Source organism: Petromyzon marinus, chromosome 38 (genome assembly GCF_048934315.1).
Source record: "Petromyzon marinus isolate PM22_M1 ecotype Great Lakes invasive population chromosome 38, UKy_Petmar_22M1.pri1.0, whole genome shotgun sequence".
In the NCBI taxonomy this organism is placed as follows: Eukaryota; Metazoa; Chordata; class Hyperoartia; order Petromyzontiformes; family Petromyzontidae; genus Petromyzon; species Petromyzon marinus.
The window spans coordinates 5,657,207-5,671,258 of NC_133704.1; the positions used below are offsets into that span (position 1 = coordinate 5,657,207).

The 14,052-nt window shown below is 52.9% G+C and overlaps 1 protein-coding gene across 13 annotated transcripts in view; it reads right to left on the bottom strand.

Moving 5' to 3' along the window:
* The window catches only part of LOC116950050 (uncharacterized), a 75,916-nt gene that overhangs the window by 32,317 nt on the left and 29,547 nt on the right, over positions 1–14,052 (bottom strand). For all 13 annotated transcript variants that reach the window (XM_032967442.2, XM_076072591.1, XM_032967441.2 and 10 more), the window contains 6 exons: positions 12,480–12,563; positions 11,943–12,099; positions 11,128–11,293; positions 10,637–10,819; positions 3,290–5,797; positions 1,295–1,432 (listed from right to left, as the gene is read on the bottom strand). In XM_032967442.2, coding sequence (XP_032823333.2) covers positions 1,295–1,432; positions 3,290–5,797; positions 10,637–10,819; positions 11,128–11,293; positions 11,943–12,099; positions 12,480–12,563 — 3,236 coding nt within the window. The remainder of the gene's footprint in view (positions 1–1,294; positions 1,433–3,289; positions 5,798–10,636; positions 10,820–11,127; positions 11,294–11,942; positions 12,100–12,479; positions 12,564–14,052) is intronic.

The window sequence follows — 14,052 nt, forward strand, 5'->3', positions numbered from 1 at the left end:
AAGTTACGTAGGTAAAGTCACATACGTGACTTTACCCAATAGAACCAAAGAGTATGTTCCACTGAGGCAGGTAAAATACGATGCGCAGATTAATTACCATCGGTTGAGTATATTTTAATGAAATATATATGTAACCAATAAACAAATATATGGTCGGAATTCAACAATCTAGATTTGAAGTTTTCGTGACTGCAGGGATCCATACTCGTTGGTTCTTTCGGTAAAGTCACGTAGTAGGTAGAAAATAAAATAAATAAAATCACGACATTTCGATTGCAACACAAGCAATCATCATCAGGTGGGAAAACCACAGCAAGATTTTTTTTTTTTGCTGAAGTGGGAGAGAGAGTTGCCGTGGTAGGAGGTTATATCGGTAAGAAAGGGGGAGGAGCAAGGGGGGAGAGGGAGGAGTGGGGGTGTGGGGTAGGGGGAGCGCTGCGTGGACGCGAGGAGGAGTACGCGAGGAGGCGTACGCGAGGAGGAGTACGCGAGGGGGAGTACGTGAGGCTGGGGGGGGGGGAAGTAGGCGGGGCTGGGAGTGGGAGGCCGAGAGAGCTAGGGATGCGGAGGAGAGGTTAACTCGGAAAAATAGAGTAGTAGTGGTACCCGGCAGATATGATAGACGGCAACCACTCCAAAGCAGTTGGGGTTTTACCTGGTTAATAACATCCTTCCAATGATTGCTCATTTTGTATCCATCTTCTCGGTTGAAATTATGGCTATGTTTATATATCTGGATGACTTCATGAACAAACCTTTGATAGTAGCCTGAAGGTTTGCAGAGTACCTTGGTCTCGGACAAAAAACAATATCATGCGAGCCCACAGCGTTATAACGGTGGTCAGCAACGGCAGAGGTATTGGTTCTGCCGTGTTTCAGATCTGACTTGTGTTTGCGAACACGGTCCGAGATATGTCGTTTCGTTTCCACAATGTAACAGCCACCACAGGTGCAACTTAGTTTGTAGACTCCAGGACATTGCAAATACAATATCCAGGCCACTTCTTTATAACTCTTGACCTACACCCATTTCAAACCTTTTAAAACAGTCTGCCTCAGCAGCAGACCATGCTTTCCCACCTGAAACGTCGTGATTTATTTTAATTTATACCTACGTGACTTTACCCAAAGAACCAAAGAGTTCGAAATTTACCATTTTACAACCACGCACAAATACCGCGTGGGTCGAAGGCAGTCAATTGGTTAGGCCAAACATGTGACGGACGGTCGGATAAGCGACGTTGTACCGTATGCTTAACGATAATAATAGTGAGTGAAATAAAATGGCGATCACCTCCTGGGCCAATCTGTTGTTGGCATCGTTGGTCTTCTGCAAGGTCGTGGAGATGCTGGCATTTGTCTCCGCCAGGGCCTCTCTCTCACCCTGCAGCTTGCTCAGCTTCTGCAGGAGCTCTTCATTGGCTTTAAGCGACTGTTTAAAGGCACCGCCACAACCGACACAAACAACAACAAAACACACCAAGGGAAGACGTGTTTGAAATGCAGTGACCTGCCAAGCATCATACCCAAAGCACATTATGTATTGAATTTAATCAATACTTGATTCCTTTAATAAGGTGTGTTTTCTTTAATAAAAGGTACCCATACATAAATTATCATCCAGCTAAAAAAATTAAAATCATGCCATTAGAACAATAATAATATTAATGATCAGGTTGATTTAAAGCCATAAGTTTGGCAACGCGACATCAACCTTCATTTGTAAACGCCAATTTGAACAGGTTAATGTTTGAATAAATTATTGAAACTTTGTGGAGGGTTAGTCCAAGTCTCTTTCTCATCTGGCGACGGAGAGAATGCAACAGGGTCAGTGGCCGTGCGAGCGGTAGAATTATACACGAGCCAACGCAACATGTCACCGCGTTCAAGCGCGGAAAAAAAAAACAAGGCGCATGCTGATGCAAGTCCAAGCATTGCACCCTTCCAAGTAAATGGGGCCGTGCTCCTTACCGGACGCCCTCCCTCCGGGCGGCGCATGCGTGCGCCTTTGTAAACTCCATGTGCTCGGTGGGTTCTCGTCGGTTCGTTTGGTCGTGCGTCGACGCTCGTGCACGCCGAATTATTAGAGACGCGACGTGCGGTTCGGGGAGTCGGGGGGCGGGGGGGGGGAGCTTGGAGGTCGGGCGAGGGAGGGGAGGGGTTAATCATTTCGACGATGTGCAGAATCACGCTGCCTTCTCAATCGTCTCGCAATCGATGAAAATGAATGGTTTGTGAGAAAAAGATTTCAGAGGATTCAATTTCTAGACAAGAGTAGGTAAGAACACCTCATTACCATATCCTCCGGATTACAAGAGGTGCATTTTCACCCCCCCCACCCCCACCGCTGTATTTGGGGATGTGTCCATCACATAATCCAGTATTAAACTAAAAACCTCCATAACATTCATCAATAACACTACCTGAGCAGCAAATGCGCTAAGAAGAAGGGACAGTGCCCAAAACGTCGCCTATTATATTTATAATTAGTTTTTTAAGGTCACACACACAATGTGTTAATGACGAATGCATAGAGTTATTTTGTGTTTATAATCTTGGAGATGGGTGCGTGCAAACAGCAGGGTAGGCCCAACTCCCATCATGCCTTGCAAACCTATCATGATGTGATCACCACATTGCATGTACAATGCCCTTAGCCTGTTCCAGACCCTACCAGTCGTATTTTTGTTAAACCTATTTGTTTCCAGCCTGCCAACAATCTCTCTGTTGTGCTGGGGGGGATGGTTTCCCATGGTGCTACAGAGAGCGTCGCGTATGAAGATGCGTGCGTGTCATCAGATTATAATGAAATTATTGGGGTGTTTCTAACTTTTCCAAAGCGTCTGACAATCCGGAGAATATGATCGGAGAAAATCCTAGGTGTCAAATACCGTGTAAACAGTAAATGTGCTTAAGAGGCGTCACACAGGCAAAGCATGATCGTTAATATCTCATTAAAGCAAAGCTTAAGTGTGGAGTGTTAAAAAAAATTCGAGTGGAATGCATGAAGAAATGAGAAAATGTGACATCCCTCTGGACATGCTTTCTTCAATTAAATAAAATACTGAAATTACCAATTGAACACAATGTGAACAGTGTAAAGCACACACTGTCATGTTATTTTTTTTTTTCCAAAGAAGCAAAACACGTGCAGAGGTAGAGTCAGAGTCAGATAAGACGACATTCGCATGAGGTAATTGGACAGGAGGATGCTGGTTAAGCAAGTCAGATTGTGACTCGATTCAAGCTCATTAGACATGTAATCTATTTTTTGCGGCATCCCAGATACCTCCTCTGCCTGCGCCGATTTGGCAGAGCACATCAACTCGAGTTCTTTCAACTGCGCTGCCGTGTCCTCCTCCTTCTTCAGCCAGCATCCCCTCTCTTCATCCAGCGCCTTCGCGACGGCAGCCCGCTCCCGCTCGCGCGCGTCGCCCTCCTGTCGCTCCCTCTCCGCCACCGCCCCCTCCGTTTCGCTCCGCAGGGAAGCGACGAGGGCGCGCAGCTCTGCGCACTCCCCGGCCGACGCGTCGCGCTCCCCCTCCGCGTTCCGCCGCTTCTCCGCCAGCGCCGCCTCCCTCGCCTCGACCTCCCGCCAAAGCGACTCCGCCTGCTCCCTCTTCGCGGCCGCCTCCGCGATTTCGATGCGGAGAGCCGCGGCCAGCTCGCCAAGCTCCGAGCAGCGGCCCTCGAGTCGCCCGCGCTCCTCCTCCAGCCGCGTCCGTTCGGCGGTCGCCCGCTCGCGGCCCGTGGCGGCCTCTTCCAACCGCTCGCCAAGTGACGACGCTTCCTCGCGCAGCCGCGCCATCTCCTCCGCCTGCCGTTCACGCTCAGCCTCCAGCTCCTGCTGCTTGGAGATCAGCTCGAGTTGCTTGCCGGCCCCCTCCTGCTGCGCGGCGACGATCTCCCGTCGGGTTAGGTCCGCCTCCTCGGCAGCCCTCACCAGCGCGACAACTTTCTCTTTTAGCTCCGAGTTTTCCTTGCTCGCAGATTCACACTCCGCTCCCACCTCCTCCAGTTTCGCAGCGAGCGCTTCGTACTTTGCGATATGCTCCCCTTCTCTTGCAGCCGCCTCCCGTTGCAAGATGCCGGCCTCCTCTAGGTCTTTCCTTAAGCCCGACGTCTCGTCCCGGAACTGAGCGTTGCAGCTCAGCAGAGCGTTGTACTCATTCGTGAGCCGCTGCTGCTCCGTGTCGAGCTTCTCGCATTTGGCGTCGGACTCCTGCTGCCTCGTCGCCATTTCCCGTTGCTTCGAGGCTGCGTCGTCCAGGTCTTTGCGCAGAGCCGACACCAGATCTTGAAGCTCCTCGTTCTCCTTCGACAGATCATCACGCCGAGTCGCCAGCTCGGACTGCGCCAGCATCATTTCCTCCTGCTTAGAGATCAGCTCCTGCTCCCTGGCCGAATCGCTTTGATGCTTAGCGACCGCGTCTTCCAAATCCCTACTCAGGCAAGACACGTTCGCTTCGAGAGACGCCTTTTCTTCCGCCAGCAAGTCCCGTTGTTTCTTCAACGCGTTACACTCCGACTCGACCTCCTTCTGTTTGGCGGCCATCTCCTCTCTCTCCAGCGCCGCTTCCCGCTGTCTCCCAGCCATCGCTTCTAGCTCGGCGCGCAGAGACGCCGCCTGCTTGCGCATCTCCTCCCCGTCTTGCTGCAGCGTGGCGTTCTCCGTGTCCTGGCGCCGCTGAGTGGCCAGCAGCTCCTCCTGGCGAGAGACGAGGCTCTCGCGCTCCTGCAGGAGGGCCGCGCGCTCCGAGTCCGTCACCTTGCTGTCGCTCCGCAGCTCCTCCAGCATGCGCGCGAGCCGCCCGTTCTCTGCCGACACGCGTTCGCTCTCCAGTCTCAGCGACTCGTTTTCGGCTTTGCCTGCCTTCACTGCCTCTTTCAATGCGTCTCTCTCGTTCTCGGCGACCTCCAGACCACCCCGGGTGTCCTGCAGAAGGCCCGCACCACGTTCCTTCTCCGCCTCGAGTTTGGCGACATCTTCTTTGGTGCAGCTGAGCTCGCTCCGAAGCCGTTCGGATGACGCTAGCAGCTCATCCCGTTCCGATTCCGCACGCAATTTGCCGCTTTTCAACTCCTCGACGGCAGCCGCCAGCGTTTCAGCCTCACCCTTGAGCTGCGTGTTGCTCGTGCGTGCCGTTGTCAGGTCGTTTGCCTGCTGCTCAACAACGCTTTGCAACTGCCGCGCTAGGGCATCCGCCTCGGTTTGTTTGCATCGAGAGTCGCCGAGCTCTTCTGACAGCTTCTTCTTCTCCTCTGCCAGACTGCCGGCTTCAGATCTTCCAGCTTCGACTTGACCCTTCATTTCCGCCAGTGCGGCCTTCAAGCTCTCCACTTCATTTTCAAGGGCGCCACGCCTCTCCTTCTCCTCCCGCAGAGCCTCGCTCAGCCCGTCCCGCTCCCCCGTCACAATCGCCGCCTCCGCCGCGACCGATTCTCCGATCTGCCGGTCCTTCTCCACTCGCTCCCCGAGCGCGTCACGGTCCTGCCGCAGGGACGCGGCCTCGGCCTCGAGCCTCCGGCCCTCGGCGATCAGAGCCTCCTTCTCTTCGAGCAGGGCGTCGCGGCCCAGCGAGAGCTCCCGCTGCCCTGCCCGCGCCGCGTCTAGCTCCCCGCACAGCGAGACGCAGCGTGCTTGCAGGTCGGCGAGCCGGCTCGACGTCAATTCCTTTTCGGAGGCGAGCGAGTCTCGCTCGGCCACTGCCGCGCCGTGGCTCGAGAGCAAGGCGTCTAGCTCGTGCGACAGGCGCGCGCGTTCGGCCTCCGCAGAGGCTAGCTCGACGGTTAGCGACTGTGGAAGGTGTTGTGTGTGTGGGGGGGTGCGGCGGGTTGGGGGAGGGGGCAAAGTAAAAACAATAAAAAGCAGCAAAATAAAAACAAGCAAATAAATACAGACAACCGGCAAGACAGAGGGCAGCAAGTAGAAATGTGTAACGTAAAATGGGAGAAAAAAAAGTGTAATTGCTTTTCCATTATGAAATGATATTAGCCTCATGAAGTTCAAAAACAATAAAAATGGGCAAGGAATGAAAGGAATGGCGGCATCTGCAAAGGTCCCATTCCACATTTTAAATTCACTCGTTTTTCTTCCTTCTTTTGTGGCTCCAAAAGCAAAGGTGCGGTTGTATGGGTTCACAATCCGTCCCTGTAACATGGCCAACATTCCACTGTACACATGACACGCATTTCTAAAACCACTTACCCATGACCCAGGTCTACCCATTGCCCACGTCTACCCATCACCCAGGGCTACCCATCACCCAGGGCTACCCATCACCCAGTTGTTACCCATCATCCAGGTCTACCCATAACCTAGGTCTACCCATCACCCAGGTCTACTCATCTCCCAGGTCTACCCATCACCCAGGTCTACCCATCGCCCAGGTCTACCCATCACCCAGGTCTACCCATCACCCAGGTCTACCCATCGCCCAGGTCTACCCATCACCCAGGTCTACCCATCACCCAGGTCTACTCATCTCCCAGGTCTACCCATCACCCAGGTCTACCCATCTCCCAGGTCTACCCATCACCCAGGTCTACCCATCACCCAGGTCTACCCATCGCCCAGGTCTACCCATCACCCAGGTCTACCCATCACCCAGGTCTACCCATCACCCAGGTTAACCCATCACCCAGGTCTACCCATCACCCAGGTCTACCCATCACCCAGGGCAACCCATCACCCAGGTCTACCCATCACCCAGTTGTTACCCATCACCCAGGTCTACCCATCACCCAGGTCTACCCATCACCCAGTTGTTACCCATCACCCAGGTCTACCCATCACCAAGGTCTACCCATCACCCAGTTGTTACCCATCACCCAGGTCTACCCATCACCCAAGGCTACCCATCGCCCACGTCTACCCATCACCCAAGTCTACCCATCACCCAGGTCTACCCATCCCCCAGGTCTTACCCATAACCCAGGTCTACCCATCACCCAGGTCTACCCATCACCCAGGGCTACCCATCACCCAGGTCTACCCATCCCCCAGGTCTTACTCATAACCCAGGTCTAGCCATCACCCAGGGCTACCCATCACCTAGTTGTTACCCATCTCCCAGGTCTTACCCATCACCCAGGTCTACCAATCACGCAGGTCTACCCATCACCCAGGTCTACCCATCACCCAGGTCTTACCCATCACCCAAGTCTACCCATCCCCCAGGTCTTACCCATAACCCAGGTCTACCCATCACCTAGGGCTACCCATCACCCAGGTCTACCCATCACCCAGGTCTACCCATCACCCAGGTCTTACCCATCTCCCAGGTCTACCCATCACCCAGGTCTACCCATCACCTAGTTGTTACCCATCTCCCAGGTCTACCCAAACCCAGGTCTACCCATCACCCAGGTCTACCCATCTCCCAGGTCTACTCATCACCCAGGTCTACCCATCACCCAGGTCTACCCATCACCCAGGTCAACCCATCACCCAGGTCTACCCATCACCCAGGTCTACCCATCACCCAGGTCTACCCATCTCCCAGGTCTACCCATCACCCAGTTGTTACCCATCACCCAGGTCTACCCATCACCCACGTCTACCCATCGCCCAGGGCTACCCATCACCCACGTCTACCCATCACCCAGGGCTACCCATCGCCCAGGGCTACCCATCACCCAAGGCTACCCATCACCCAGGTCTACCCATCCCCCAGGTCTTACCCATAACCCAGGTCTACCCATCACCCAGGTCTACCCATCACCCAGGTCTACCCATCGCCCAGGTCTACCCATCACCCAGTTGTTACCCATCACCCAGGTCTACCCATCACCCACGTCTACCCATCGCCCAGGGCTACCCATCACCCAAGGCTACCCATCACCCAGGTCTACCCATCCCCCAGGTCTTACCCATAACCCAGGTCTACCCATCACCCAGGGCTACCCATCACCCAGGTCTACCCATCCCCCAGGTCTTACCCATAACCCAGGTCTACCCATCACCCAGGGCTACCCATCACCTAGTTGTTACCCATCTCCCAGGTCTTACCCATCAGCCAGGTCTACCCATCACGCAGGTCTACCCATCACCCAGGTCTACCCATCACCCAGGTCTTACCCATCACCCAGGTCTACCCATCCCCCAGGTCTTACCCATAACCCAGGTCTACCCATCACCTAGGGCTACCCATCACCCAGGTCTACCCATCACCCAGGTCTACCCATCACCCAGGTCTTACCCATCTCCCAGATCTACCCATCACCCAGGTCTACCCATCACCTAGTTGTTACCCATCTCCCAGGTCTACCCATCACCCAGGTCTACCCATCACCCAGGTCTACCCATCACCCAGGTCTACCCATCACCCAGGTCTACCCATCACCCAGGTCTTCCCATCACCCAGGTGTTACCCATCACCCAGATCTACCCATCACCCAGTTGTTACCCATCACCCAGTTGTTACCCATCACGCAGGTCTACCCATCACCCAGGTCTACCCATCACCCAGGGCTACCCATCACCCAGGTCTACCCATCCCCCAGGTCTTACTCATAACCCAGGTCTAGCCATCACCCAGGGCTACCCATCACCTAGTTGTTACCCATCTCCCAGGTCTTACCCATCACCCAGGTCTACCAATCACGCAGGTCTACCCATCACCCAGGTCTACCCATCACCCAGGTCTTACCCATCACCCAAGTCTACCCATCCCCCAGGTCTTACCCATAACCCAGGTCTACCCATCACCTAGGGCTACCCATCACCCAGGTCTACCCATCACCCAGGTCTACCCATCACCCAGGTCTTACCCATCTCCCAGGTCTACCCATCACCCAGGTCTACCCATCACCTAGTTGTTACCCATCTCCCAGGTCTACCCAAACCCAGGTCTACCCATCACCCAGGTCTACCCATCTCCCAGGTCTACTCATCACCCAGGTCTACCCATCACCCAGGTCTACCCATCACCCAGGTCAACCCATCACCCAGGTCTACCCATCACCCAGGTCTACCCATCACCCAGGTCTACCCATCTCCCAGGTCTACCCATCACCCAGTTGTTACCCATCACCCAGGTCTACCCATCACCCACGTCTACCCATCGCCCAGGGCTACCCATCACCCACGTCTACCCATCACCCAGGGCTACCCATCGCCCAGGGCTACCCATCACCCAAGGCTACCCATCACCCAGGTCTACCCATCCCCCAGGTCTTACCCATAACCCAGGTCTACCCATCACGCAGGTCTACCCATCACCCAGGTCTACCCATCACCCAGGTCTACCCATCGCCCAGGTCTACCCATCACCCAGTTGTTACCCATCACCCAGGTCTACCCATCACCCACGTCTACCCATCGCCCAGGGCTACCCATCACCCAAGGCTACCCATCACCCAGGTCTACCCATCCCCCAGGTCTTACCCATAACCCAGGTCTACCCATCACCCAGGGCTACCCATCACCCAGGTCTACCCATCCCCCAGGTCTTACCCATAACCCAGGTCTACCCATCACCCAGGGCTACCCATCACCTAGTTGTTACCCATCTCCCAGGTCTTACCCATCAGCCAGGTCTACCCATCACGCAGGTCTACCCATCACCCAGGTCTACCCATCACCCAGGTCTTACCCATCACCCAGGTCTACCCATCCCCCAGGTCTTACCCATAACCCAGGTCTACCCATCACCTAGGGCTACCCATCACCCAGGTCTACCCATCACCCAGGTCTACCCATCACCCAGGTCTTACCCATCTCCCAGATCTACCCATCACCCAGGTCTACCCATCACCTAGTTGTTACCCATCTCCCAGGTCTACCCATCACCCAGGTCTACCCATCACCCAGGTCTACCCATCACCCAGGTCTACCCATCACCCAGGTCTACCCATCACCCAGGTCTTCCCATCACCCAGGTGTTACCCATCACCCAGATCTACCCATCACCCAGTTGTTACCCATCACCCAGTTGTTACCCATCACGCAGGTCTACCCATCACCCACGTCTACCCATCTCCCAGGTCTACCCATCGCCCAGGGCTACCCATCACCCAGGTCTACCCATCACCAAGGTCTACCCATCACCAAGGTCTACCCATCACCCAGGTCTACCCATCACCCACGTCTACCCATCACCCACGTCTACCCATCGCCCAGGGCTACCCATCACCCAGGTCTACCCATCACCCAGGTCTACCCATCACCCAGGTCTACCCATCACCCAGGTCTTCCCATCACCCAGGTGTTACCCATCACCCAGATCTACCCATCACCCACTTGTTACCCATCACCCAGTTGTTACCCATCACCCAGGTCTACCCATCACCCACGTCTACCCATCACCCAGGTGTTACCCATCACCCAGGTGTTACCCATCACCCAGGTCTACCCATCACCCAGGTCTACCCATCACCCACGTCTACCCATCACCCAGGTGTTACCCATCACCCAGGTGTTACCCATCACCCAGGTGTTACCCATCACCCAGGTCTACCCATCACCCAGGTCTACTCATCACCCAGGTCTTACCCATCACCCACATCTACCCATCGCCCAGGGCTACCCATCATCCACGTCTACCCATCACCAACATCTAAATTCTGCCGCTGGTAAATTCCAGCATTTAGCCGTCCACATGATGGGATAGCGGGACAATTATCATCACCGTACCTTCCCGCTCTCCACCTGCGTCCCCAGAATCTGCACCTCGCGCTCGGACTGCTCTGCACGAGCCGTCATCTCAGTCAAGCTCCGCTGCACCTCCTCTAGGGCTTCCTGCACATTCTGCGTATTTCTCTTCAGACGCTCGGCCTCCTCCTTCCCGAGGGCTTCCGCTCGCGAGACCTCCGCCTCCTGGATCGCCAGCAATCAATGACAAAGTTCAAGTTTGTTTTTGTTCAACCAAATGAGAGCTGACTAGGCCAACGTAGAGAGTCTCAATTGCAATCGTGACCTGGGGCGCCAAAACGACAACAGCAATCAAATAAAGAACGGCAACGAAGCAAACAGAAATCGGACGAAAAGCAAAGCACGTCATCGGCGGCCTCGGTGGTTTGTTGGGAACGGAGGGGAAATAATTTGCTGGCTCCAAAAGTAAACGAAAAAAAACGTGATACTGGCGGAGGCATTCATCCAGCAGTGGAGTGACAAAGGGCACCTACCAGGCCGGCAATGGAGGCTTTGGCAGCGTTGACCTCAGCCAAGTGCGTCTCCTCCGCCTTCTTCGCGCTCGTCTGGGCCCCGCGTTCCAACTCGAGCAGCTTCTCGGAAACACTGGCCGCCAACTCGCGCTCCTGCGCCAGGCTAGCCTGCAGCTCCTCCACTTGCCTGGCAGGACACACATCGTCACGCGAGGAGGAGGAGGAGGCGGGGGAGGCGGAAGCTACGTTGGTCACACGTACGCAACACGTTTCTATCCCCATTGCCCCTGTCGGCTCGTGTCTCTCGCAAAGCGGTGCAACCCTGTTGCGCCACGCATGGCGTTTGCCAATCAGGAGCAGTATCCACTCGGTTCAACCCTTGCTTAACTTATCAGATCTGTTGAAACTCCAGACACATTTTTCGCGCGTGATTCGGTCACAGTCAATGTTGCAGTGACACCGCAACAAGTGTATTTATATTTTTTTTATTTATCCCGACTGTGCTATCAAGTGTCCATTCGGATCCGCCAGTGGAGCAGCGGCAAGCATTCGTGATGAAGAACGACCCGTCGGGAACAGCGGATACCACGGGGGCTGTCTCCGAGATCCCTTCGAGTGGCCTCTTGCCCACGCTGGTCAACGCGGGTTTCTGAAGGCAGGGAGCGCCGACGTGGACACACATTAGTACTACGCAATGTGACGATGGATTTTTCGCTACAATGCCCACAGCCGAGCCGCCACGTAGAAGAAAAAACCTTGCCAGTTGCTCTGCCTCCATAATTTCCACAGAGAGAGCAGCCAACAGCAAAACAACAAAAAAAGAGAGGCAATCGCACTTGTCTCTCTTCCTGATGTCATCGTTCATCTTTGTGAGCTGTGCCGAGCTGTCTCCGGAAGACTGGATCATCTGGGCGATGTCCTCCTCCAGCTTCTGCTTGTCTCGCGCGAGCTGCTCGGCCTTCTCCTCCCCCGAGTGCACCTTACGCTCCAGCGCTGGACAACAAAGACAGATTCCCCCATATAGCCTAAACAGACTATTTGAATCGATACGGTAACTTAGAACGATATAAAAGACGTTTCTAAACGATGTGGTTTCCAAGAGCAACCAGCGAGCGCGAATAAATTATGTCATGCATGCAGAGCGTCTGTTGAATTATTATTTTTTAATCGCTTGCAATTACTAGCAAATTAAGATACTTCACAAAATGGACAATTGATTAAAATATTCATGTTCATTATTCATACATTTATTTCTCAGAACCATGGAGGGTCAGGCACACGGTGGGGGGGGGGGGGGTGCTACTCGGTTGAAACAAAATTGAACAAGGGGGTAACCAGTAGCCAAAGGTTGAGAAGCCACTGATCTACCTTACCGGACAACTCAGTCTTCACTTGCTGGAGCTCGACGCTCAGCCCTGAGTTCTGCTCCTCCCGCGAGCTCACCTTTCCTTCCAGTTCTGTCGGGGGAAAAAATTACAACTCAAGGCCATCGCCCGTTACGGCCCACCAGATTACCGTATTCTCCCAATTATAAGATGCTCTTTATCCCCCCTTTTATTTTAAAGCAGATGTATTATAATCTGGTTGTCATTTGTGTACCTGGTCCGGGGTTTAAACATCTTCTCTAGAGAGACAAAGGTGGTCGGGCGTGATGCTGGCCACCCACCCCCTCGTGTGCCGTGCCGGCCTTCATAGGTACTAATCGCTAATAGCACTTGCCCCAACAGTCTGTTTAGGCTATATGGGCGATCTTTGTCTTTGTGTGTGAGACCAGATTTGTGTAACTATGTTGACACCCGATGCAAGTTTCTCGTGAGTTTTAATTTCATGAGCATTTCATAATCTGGAGAATATGGTTTTATTTGTATTTTAAAAACAATCAAGACGAGGATGCGTCTCATTTACAAGAGTGACCGGGGGGTCACACAAATGCCAAAGTTAAAAAAAACTGTAAGTACAGATCTAAATGTTGAGTGAAATTGGAAAAATAACACTATGTAACAAATAGTGTTACATAATAACCAGGCTACAGTCTACATTATAGACTGCCCGTACACTAACTCCGATTTAGAACCAGGCTAGTCTACATTAGTGATTTTTGCTTAAAATTTGTTTTTATTATTTTTCACTTTATTTTTATTTGTTCTATCTACGTGACTTTACCGAAAGAACCAAAGAATACTAAGTAACATAATTTTTGGTCTGAGTAGTAAGTGTTATTTCCTAATTGCTTATGCCTAAAAATAATGGAAAATGGCTATTATTCCCCACAATCTTTGCTTTTGTGATCAGGACAGTGAATTTTTTTAATTTACGTATTTTCAATGAGAAAACGGGTGAATTTGTGTCTTTTCGTTCAAATAAAGCCAGAAAACAACAACATATGAATAAAAATTAACATGTATTTATAAAGTAATACAAAAATGTCTACAAAAGATTTAGAAGCGAGTAGTTTTTCGAGATTTACGATTATACTGTAAATCACTTTCACGAATCCCCAAAATATAGTCTCCCATCATGTTCTCGTTATACTGTCCTTGGTAGCGGCGTTCAAAGTCCATATACTGGTGGAAGTGCTCGCCTTGCTCCTCCGAGTACGCTCCCATGTTCTCCTTGAATTTATCAAGATGAGCATCAAGGATATGGACTTTGAGGGACATGCTACAGCCCATTATGCCGTAGTTCTTCACCAGAGTCCCAAACAGCTCCACATCGTTTTCGACCTTGTGATTGTCCAAGAAGCCACAAACCACTGCGACAAAGCTGTCCCAAGCCGCTTTCTCCTTACTAGTGAGCTAGTAAGGAGAAAACTTAGCTGTCCCCCCCACCCACGTCCCTTCCTGGCTCCTCCCCCCCCCCCTTAACCTGTATATAATCTCGGATGTCTCAGAGCTCTTCACTTGATACAGATATTTTGCTGTGACTGTTCCACCTGCTGTGTTGCCT